Source organism: Carlito syrichta, unplaced genomic scaffold, assembly GCF_000164805.1.
Source record: "Carlito syrichta isolate Samal-C Ts95f unplaced genomic scaffold, Tarsius_syrichta-2.0.1 Scaffold302045, whole genome shotgun sequence".
Classification (NCBI taxonomy): domain Eukaryota; kingdom Metazoa; phylum Chordata; class Mammalia; order Primates; family Tarsiidae; genus Carlito; species Carlito syrichta.
In genome coordinates, this window is record NW_007246141.1 from 169,791 (window position 1) to 179,681 (window position 9,891).

Consider the following 9,891-nt stretch of genomic DNA (forward strand, 5'->3'; position numbering starts at 1 on the left):
GGAGCTCGATTCTGTTTTCTCATTAGAGTTTTGTAGAAACATCTCTTGTGCCCCCTTCCCAGAAACTTTCATTCAAATAGGTTGGGGCCTGTCCTTAATGGTATTTAAAGTTGATTCTAATCTGTGTCCTCCATTATGAGGGCTGAGGTTACCCCGTGATCCCCAGAGAGGTGAGGGGATACTGTCCTCTGCATGGGGTTTGGTCAGGGCCGGGTCTGTGCCCTGGGGGGGAGCTCAAGCCAGCCCAAATTACCACTGCTGCAGCGAGTATGTGGACGTCCCCAGGAGGGGAGCAGTTCTGAAGAAAGGAATAAGATTCATTTATTCCTGTAAGTGTTTATTGTCTCTGTGTCCCCATGGTGCAGTGGGCAGCAGAGGACCATCTTTCCACAGGGTGAGGTCTTCCCTGTGTGTGTGGTTGTGGCACAGGACAGGGGTATGTTGATTCTGAGCAATGAGCAGCATGTTTTTGCCATCCAGGGTTGACATCTAAAACCTCATGGTGCATGAAGAAGCCCAGAAGAGGAGGAGAAGTCAAGAAAAGCCATCAGGGATGGCTCTCTCTCAGGTAAAGCGACCTTCTCGGTGGATTACCATTTCCTTCCTTTCTGAAATGCCAGGCATTGGAGTTACTCATCCCCTCTGGGTCTGACGCGTCCTGCCTGCTGTGTCTGCTCACACTCACCCCTGCTTTCCCTCGGTTCCTCTTGTCTCCACTTAGATTCCATCTCCCTGTGACCAAGTGGTGACGTGAACTTGCAAGGAGGCTCCATGGGCCATAGTCCTGGGAAGGGCTCACACCAGACGTGGGTGGAGATGGGGTACGGACCCCATGGTGTGAGAGCTGTTGGGCAGCAGGGTTGTTTAGGGGCCACACCTGGGTGCACTGTGTGCTCTCTACACCAGGATTAGAGGAGCTGCACATGGAAGTCACATATTCATGTGCACAAGGACCTAGTAAATGCTGCAAAATGAGAGCACTAAGGGGAAAGAAATCTTTCCAATAAGTGAGTCACTGTGTTTCTAACTCCAAATAACTGGGAGTGGGATGGAAAGTTAAGGCAGACATCAGTAATACAGAGTGTTTTATTCCACCATCCATTTTAATGTATGAAATCAACCTAAATGTCAATCAGCAGGAGATTCATTAAAGCATTCTCAGGAAATCATACCTCAAATAATGTGATGTTTCCTGCAACAGATGTTTTAGTGGGAATGCTTATCATTTTTCTGACATAGGAACAGAACTTTTTTACCATTAGACCAGGGATTCCCAACCCTTGGACTGTGCACCAGTACCAGTCTGTAGCCTGTTAAAAAACAGGCCACACAGCAGAAGGTGAGCAGCACAGTAAGCAGAGTTTGCCTTCCTGTCAGATCAGTGGCAGAATTAGATTCTCATAGAAACGCGAACCCTATTGTGAACTACATGTATAAGGTATCTAGAACTCTTCAAATCCTCTTGTTTTTTTAGTCTCACTCTGTTGCACAGACTGGAGTGCAGTGGCACGCTCATGGCCACCAAAGCCTCAACCTGCTGGACTCAGGTGATCCTTCCACCTCAACTTTCCAAACAGCTGTAACTATAGGCATGCGCCACATGCCCAGCTAATTTTTTGATTTATTGTGGAGACGAGGTCTCCCAAAGTTGCCCAGGCTGCTCTCAAACCCCTGAACTCAGGCAATCCTCTTGCCTCTGGCTCCCAAAATGCTGGGTTTACAGGCATGAGCCACTGTACCCAGCTGAACTTGTCAAACTTATCAATTCTTTTAGTGCTTCTGCTGTTTTTTGTTTCACCTTTCCACCAATGTTTCCCTTTGAGGACTTTTTCATCTGGGTAAACAAAAAAAGTCCCTTGGGGTGAGATTGGGTGAATAAGGAGGGTGAGGCATGGGGACATGTCATTTTTGGTCAAAAACTTCTGAACACTCAGCGCAGTGTGGGCAGGTGGCTCATCAGTCACCTATCATGAAATGGGCAAACATGTTGAAAGAATCTCTAAACAAATTCACTGAAGCTGAAGGTAGCCTCTCACGACAGCACAAGCTAGTGCACTGATGCCAATGGGTTCCTGGAACACTTATCTTGGGGGGGGGAACCTGTACTATAAGTAAAGGTCTTGCCTCCAAAATATAATTCCTGGATTTTTTGGGGGTCCCCCTTGTATTTGTTTTATAGTAAAATTACAAACATACTGCTCAGAGTATCTTTCCTGTCAAGCCTTCTACCCTCCCTCACATCTCAACCTGAGGAATTGGATTTCTATATCATTAGGGGATTTAATAAAAATTCTTCAGTGAATGTTTCATTGTGGTATATCGAGTTTTCTTTGTTTGAGTCAGGGTCTCACTCTGTTGCCTAGGCTGGAGTGCAGTGGCACAATCAAGGTTCACTGTAGCCTCAGCCTCCTGGTTCAGGCAATCCTTCTGCCTTAGCCTCCCAGTTAGCTGGGAGTAAAGTTATATACCACTATGCCTGGCTAATATTTTTGATTTTTTTGTAGAGATGAGCTCTCGCTGTGTTGCCCAAGCTGGTCTCAAACTCCTGGGCTCAGGCAATTCTCTCGCCTCCACCCCCCAAAGTACTGGGATTACAGGCGTGAGCCACCACACCCGGCTTTTTTTTTTTTTTTTTAAGAGTTCCAACTTAAGCGGTTTCTAGGTTTCTTACAAAGGCAGTTGAACCAAGTATTGTTATTAAATGTGTGTCTTCAAGATGGAAGTATTGTTTAGGACTTACTGTTCCTCTGTCTTATTGACATCACTTCAGTTCAGTCTTTGGAATTTCTTTACATAGGTCTGGAAATGTATTTTAATTAGATGCCATGGTATATTTCCTATTGGAATTATGGATTGTGTCATTTTTTGTGTAATTAGAGCTACTAAATAAGGAAGACTGTTTTCATTATATTATTGGTTCTTATGCTTAAATGACTGTTCTCCTCGATTGCAGATGTCATCTGCTAGTTTTAAGAAATGCAGATCTCTGCTCTCTTCCCTGTCCATCCCCTCACCCACCTTTTTTCCACTCTTTTCCTCTTTTTTGATCTTTTTTTTCTAATCCCTGCTCGACTGTCTTGTCCAGTGGTGTTTGACTGGAGCCCTGGCCAGCCCCCTTTTCTCCATATTAGAGGAAGTGCGTCCAGCGTTTACTGGTGATCAGGATGTTTGGTGAAATTTTGTCACTTTAATGTTAGGTATTATTTTTTGGTTTTGTTTACAAATTTTCTTTCTGGTCCAATATTAATCATCTACTAATTTCCTGAGGTAAACACTGCCTTTAAACATATTTTTCATCTAACTCTATTCAATTATGGTATAATACTCAAACGTTTTTCAGTCGTATGTTATGGTTTTATTAGGGGAATAAACTAATAAACTCCATTTGGGTTTTGTTAATGTTTAAGTACCTAAGTCTGACTGGATAAAATTGTATCTATATTTTGGGGTATGTACACTTAATAGAGATTGGAGCTCAAGTTTCTATATGGTACTTTTATGTTGTGCCTTTCAAGATAGTTAACTGTACAATAGTGTTTGTAAATTAAATTAAGTACAATTTGTGCATTTACATTGTCCCAACTTGCTGAGATGCATGTGAGCAAAAGTGATAATTTTAAAATCATTGAAAACAATGTCAGTGGGACATAGCTCCTATTATGTAATTTATTTTAACTCTATGTTTGTGTGATGTGTGTGCTTGAGTGTATGGCTGCATAAGCCCATGGTTTTTATCAAAGACATACCTTCACTTGAAATAAGTTTTATATATATATTTTTTTTTTTTATTTTTTATTTTTGAGTTGGAGTCTCACTCTGGTGCCCAGGCTGGAATCTCACTCTGGTGGCCAGGCTGGAGTGCAGTGGCATGCTCCCGGCCACCCCAGCATCCACCTGCTGGGCTCCAGCAATCCTTTTCCCTTAGCCTTCCAAGTAGTTGGAACTACAGGTGTGTGCTACCACGCTCGGCTTTTTTTTTTAATAAATGTGTGTGTTTACAATGACCTTTTATGCAGTTCCATGCTGTTACCCTTGAACTTACTTTAACTTTTCTCAATTGAGTCATCTACTGTCAATTTACTTGTGAAGCCAGATGCAATGGCAGGTGCCTGTAGTCTCAGCTACTTGGGAGGCTGAGGCAGGAGGATCACTTGAGGCCAAGAGCTTGAGACTGCAGCGAGTTATACTTACACCACTGCACTCTAGCCTGAGTGACAGAGCAAAACCTCATCTCTAAAAAAAAAAAAATTTGCTTTTGATGTTATTTCTGTTTAAATTCTTTGATTCTTTAGATTTCATTTTGATTCTTAAAGGCTTGGGTGCTCCTGGACCTGAGACAAGTTTCTTAGCGTCTCTGTAACACAGTTGTCTCCTAGTAAGATGGGAACAGATCTTTCTCTCATGAACTATTAGATTGCCATGCGAGTTAGTACAAAAAAAGCCCTTAGAATAATAGAATAATGCCTTGTATGTGGTCAGTATTCAGAAAGGTCAGTCATTGCTATTGCTGCCATCCACAGTTTTTACATTAGACCTATGTTTCTTTTTTTCCTTTTTTGTTTGTTTGTTTGTTTTAGAGACAAAGTCTCACTATGTTGCCTAGGGTGATCTCGAACTCCTGGGCTCAAGCAGTCCAGCCATCTCAGCCTCACAAAATGCTGGAATTACAAATGTGAGCCACCATGCCCAGCTAACCTGTGGACGTTGTCATCTCTGAAGATACCACTCGGTATCTTTAGCTCATTTAGTTACTGGATATCATTTAGAGTGTCAAAAATAGTACCTACAGATATAAGTTTATGTTGGGTTTTTATTTGTGTATTTCTTGTATTGTCTGCAAAACTGAGATATCCATACTGATTTAGAGGATGTCATAACCTCTTAGGGAAAAGTAAATAACATAGAATTATGGTCACATAACTTGTTAAAAAATACCTTAAAGTGTTTAAGCACTGAGTGAGGTTTTCTTTCTATACTCTCACAACTCAGATTGCTACTGTGATACCAGATGTATTGAGATTTCCCACACAAATGCCAAGCAAGTACTTCTGCAGCTGGGTTTTTTGTTTGTTTTTTAAGTCAGGATCTCACTTTCACCCAGGCTGGAGTGCAGTGGCATAATCATGGCTCACTGCAGCTTCGATCTCCTGGGCTCAGGTGATCCTTCCACCTCAGCCTCCTGAAAAGCTGGGACTACAGGCACTTGCCACCATGCCTAGCTAATTTATTTTGATTTTTTTGTGGAAACAAGGTCTTACTATGTTGCCCAGGGTGATCTTGAACTCCTGGGCTCAAGCAAATCCTCTTGTCTTGGCCTCCCAAAGTGCACACCCTGCCCCTTTTGTTCAATTCAATACTGATATTATCTATCTGGATATAGAATCAGATTTCACAGGTTGAAGACTTAATCCCACATAGTGCACACTCTTCATTGCTGGTTGCAAACACAGATTGTGGCCTGTGCTTTTTACTGATCAGATATAAATTGTGGATTCCCCTGAACCCTAACTTTCTAGACAGGCTCACAAAATGCAGGGAAACATGTTACATAGATATACCTTTTTTTTGTACTGGATATTATACAGTACACAGATGAACAGTAGGACGGAAGTGATCTACTGGGCGAGGTATGGGAAAAGGGATGCTGAGCTTTCGTGCCCTCTTTCAGAGTGCCACACTGCTGGGGTCTCCATGTGTTCACCTATCCCGAAGCTCCTCTGAACCCTGTCCTTTTGAATTTTCATGTAGGCTCGGTTGTTTATATCATTGGTCACTGTGATCAACTGAACCTTCAGCCCCTCTTTCCTCTTGGGAGTTTGGGTACCAGAGGTGAAAGTCCCAGCCCTCTAATCTCTGCCTTGAATTTTGGTGACCAGCCCCCATTCTGAAGCCATCTAGGGGCCTCTGGCCACCTGTTTTCTCAGCATACAGGAAAACACTTAGCATTCCACAGATTCCAAGTGAGTGGCATCTCAGGAAAATGGGACAGAAAACAAATATATATGTTAACCAAATCACAGGCTGGATATGTCAGCCCCACTCCCTTCAGCTGAATCTGTTCTTACAGTTCTCTCCTCTTCTCCGTGCATGTGAAGGTTAGACCTCTCTGTAGCCCTTTGTTGAGATGTCTTTTTCATTTCAGGGACCTCTGACATTTAGAGATGTGGCCATCGAATTCTCTCAGGAGGAGTGGAAGTGCCTTGACCGCACTCAAAGGGCTTTATACAAGGATGTGATGTTGGAGACCTACAGACACCTGGTCTCCTTGGGTAAGGATGACTTTCTCCTGGAAGTCAGGATCTGTTCTTGTGTATGTTTGCATTTTCCCTTGTGTTTCTCTTGACTTCTCAGTTAAGCCCTTGACTTGCTTAACTGAGATTGAAGCTGTGTTGACTCAGAAATGAAAGTCTCTGTAATGCAGAATCTGGACATTAATCTTCCTTTTTCTTCAGATGATCTGCCCCCTTCCTGATAATATCACTGGAGGGGTTCAAAGCTTTTGTATGCATAATACCTTACAACAGACTTTTAAAATGTCCAGTTCCCTGTTTTCTACCCCTGTGATTTTATTTAGTGGTTCAAGGCAGAGCACTAGATGTCTACTTATTACTTATTCATGGTTTCCTAACCATGAAGAGGGAGATATTCCAGAGGATGAATTTTGGAAATGTTTTTCTAGATCCATCTGTAATGTCCTCTCTCTCCACATAAATATAGGGCTGGGATTCTGGGAAAACCCTGACACATTGTATTCCTTTCTTTTCAGGAATGTCTTGTTTTGACCTGAGTATTATCTCCATGTTGGAGCAAGGGAGGAATCCCTGGACTGTGGAGAGCCTAGTGAAAATGGCAAGAAAATCAAAAGGGTGGGAATGGATCGAGGGGGTGATCACAGGTAAGAGCTCAGGGGGGCAGAGAGGAAGCCGCACCATTAAATGGAAACTCTCTGTCTGCAAATGGGAGAGTTCAGTGGGAAATTCAAGTTTAAATCCTGTGAGCCCTGAACGAAAACCTGCCTTTGTTTCCACTTGTCACTGTGTCCTCTAGTTGCATCATAGTTTGTCCTGTCACCATCTAGGGATGTTGCAGCTCCAACAGATAAATGGGAAGTTTTCATCATGATGGATAACACTCTGTCATCTGACTTTCACTATAACTTTGGTTCCTTTCTTTTTTCTTTTTTTTTTTTTCAGTTGGGATCTCAGTGTGTTGCCCAGGCTGGAGTGTAATGGCACAATCGCAATTCACCACATCCTCTAACTCCTGGACTCAAGCGAATCCTCCCACTTCAGCCTCCCAGATATCTGGGACTACAACTACATGACACCATGCCTGCCTAATTTTTTGATATTTTATGGAGACAGGGTCTCACTATGCCTCCTAGGCTGGTCTCTGGGCTTAAACGATTCTCCCACCTTGGCCTCCTAAGGTGCGTTGGTGTGAGCCATCACACCTGACCTGGTTCCTTTTGAAAAGGTTACTTTCCTTCTAGGTCTCTCCTTCTATACTTGATTCCATCTGATGCCCAGTTCTCAGTCCATATAGTTCAAATCCTGACCCTCCACAGCCCTAATGTCTGGAGCTATTCATGTTATGTCCCATTTCATGTGCTTGGAAGACCTGGTTCTGAGATGGGGAATGCTTTCTGGTCTTCCTTTGCATCTGGGACCCTGGAAACTTCATGATGCTCTCTCAAGCCTTTTCTTCCATTTAGTTTTTGCCATGTTTTTCAGGTGTGTGTAACAAGGAAGTGGGCTGGATCCTCTGGGACTATTACTTGGCATAATTTTAAAGACAGTTGGCAGAACTGTCCTCTCATCGGACTCCAGTCCTAAAGGGGATGTGTAACTTACTTTTTTCAAGCTTTAGCATAGCATCTGTTGGAAGAATGCAGTGGGCCTTCTCAAGACCCCACAAAATTTCACCTCTGTATATTGTATTTTTATCTCTTTTCCACAATTCTTACTATTCCATATTTTAAAACCTGGCTCTTCTGGATTTCTTATTCTCTTAAGTTTGCATGATTTTTTCTCAAACTTGCATTTGATATAAAAGTGGGGAGCCAAAAAAACCTGGGATTTATTAAAAATTGTATATTTATTCTTACATGTTTAAACTTCAGTCACTTTTAAAGTACTCTTTGATACAGTACACCTATTGAGACACTTTTTCCACTGCTCAAGACAGTTTTTTGAGCTTGTCAATTTTGATGCCTCTTTTAGTGTTTCTGCTATTTTTTGTTTTACTTTTTCCACATTGGCAAAATATTTCCCTTTGAGGACTTTTTTCATCCAGGGAAACGAAAAAAAATCCTTTGGAGCTAAGATCAGGTGAATCGGAAGGGTGGGGCATGGGGGTCATGCTGTTTTTGGTTCAAAACTGCTGAGTACTCAATACAGCGTGGGCAGGTGTGCTCATAAATCACCCATCATGAAATGGGCAAATAGGTTGAAAGATTCTCCAACTCTCAAAACCATGCTGGCTGGTACACTGATGTGTTCCTAGAACACTCACGTAGTAGGGGAAGTCTATACTGCAAAGGACCTGCTCTCCAAAAATAATTCCTGTTTTTTTTGAGTCCCCTTTGTACACATTCCTCAGGAATGGCCTATTATTTTTTATTTATTTATTTATTTATTTGCAGTGATAACTCACCTTTACGTTATTCATAGCTTCCTGTGGAGTATCTCACAGAGTGGATTTACCACATAACATAAAACACATGAAGGAGAACACTTTGCCTAATATGTTTAAGCATCATCCTGCTACATACAGAGATGCCCCTTGAAGTCCTGAGCAAAGCTGTCAGCTGTTCTGGGATACTGATACAGAAAATATCCAGAGTGCCTGACTGATGAGTGTTTCCAGTTGTCATTCTGGCCTTTGAGGAGTGTCACAAGAGTGTCTCTCAAGGCACTGTGATGGTGTTGATCATGTATGCTAATGAGCATCTTCCTTGAGCCAGCAGTCAATGGTGTAGGAATTTCTCTTAGCACCGTGGTCAAGTTCACAACTTCATGTGTATGAGGCTCTTGACTAAACTATTGTTTATGCCATATTTTTCATCTTGTGTGTGCCATTGTTTGTTGTCAGTAATGAAACCTTTGTTCCATTTGTTGTTCAAACCTATGACAGGTACAGTTTTGTGTTTTTTTTGAGTTGGAGTCTCACTCTGTCGCCTAGACTGGAGTGCCTAGACTGGAGTGCAGTCTATTGGCCGCTCCCAGCCACCACAGCCTTGAACTGCTGGGCTCCGGCGATCCTTCCGCCTCAACCTTCCGAGTAGCCAGAATTACAGGCGCATGCTACCACGCCCAGCTAATTTTTTTGAATTATTGTAGAGATGAGGTCTCGCCTGCCCAGGCAGGTCTCGAACCCGCGGGCTCAGGCAATCCACTCACCTCAGCCTTCCAAAGGCGTGGGATTACAGGCTGAGCCACCGAGCCTGGCTGACAGGTAGTTTTATTGAGGGAGCTTATGAAGTTGAGTGGTGTCTCCATATTTTAATTCTACTATCATTTATTTAAACCAGTGTGACTTTTGTCTTGTATATCACCATGCATTATAAATGAACTTATTTTTCATTTATTTAGTCAGCAGTTCCATATAGTCACGGCAATCTTGTATAAAAAGAACAAACTTATAGGCATTACAGTACCCTATTTCAACTACATTACAAAGCTACAGTAATTAAAACAGAATGATGCTTAAAAATAGACATATCGCCGGGCTCGGTGGCTCAGCCTGTAATCCTGCGCCTTTGGGAGGCTGAGGTGAGTGGATTGCCTGAGCCCGCGGGTTCGAGACCCGCCTGGGCAGCGAGACCTCATCTCTACAGTAAATCAAAAAATCAGCCGGGCGTGGTAGTGCATGCCTGTAATTCCGGCTACT

The 9,891-nt window shown here is 42.7% G+C and overlaps 1 protein-coding gene across 1 annotated transcript in view; it reads left to right on the plus strand.

Moving 5' to 3' along the window:
- Nucleotides 1-502: 502 nt before the first annotated feature.
- LOC103258271 (zinc finger protein 160-like) overlaps nt 503-9,891 on the plus strand; it is a 26,842-nt gene continuing 17,453 nt past the window's right edge. The window contains 3 exon segments of the mRNA XM_021711319.1: nt 503-568; nt 6,143-6,269; nt 6,767-6,895. Coding sequence (XP_021566994.1) covers nt 554-568; nt 6,143-6,269; nt 6,767-6,895 — 271 coding nt within the window. The 5' untranslated portion in view covers nt 503-553.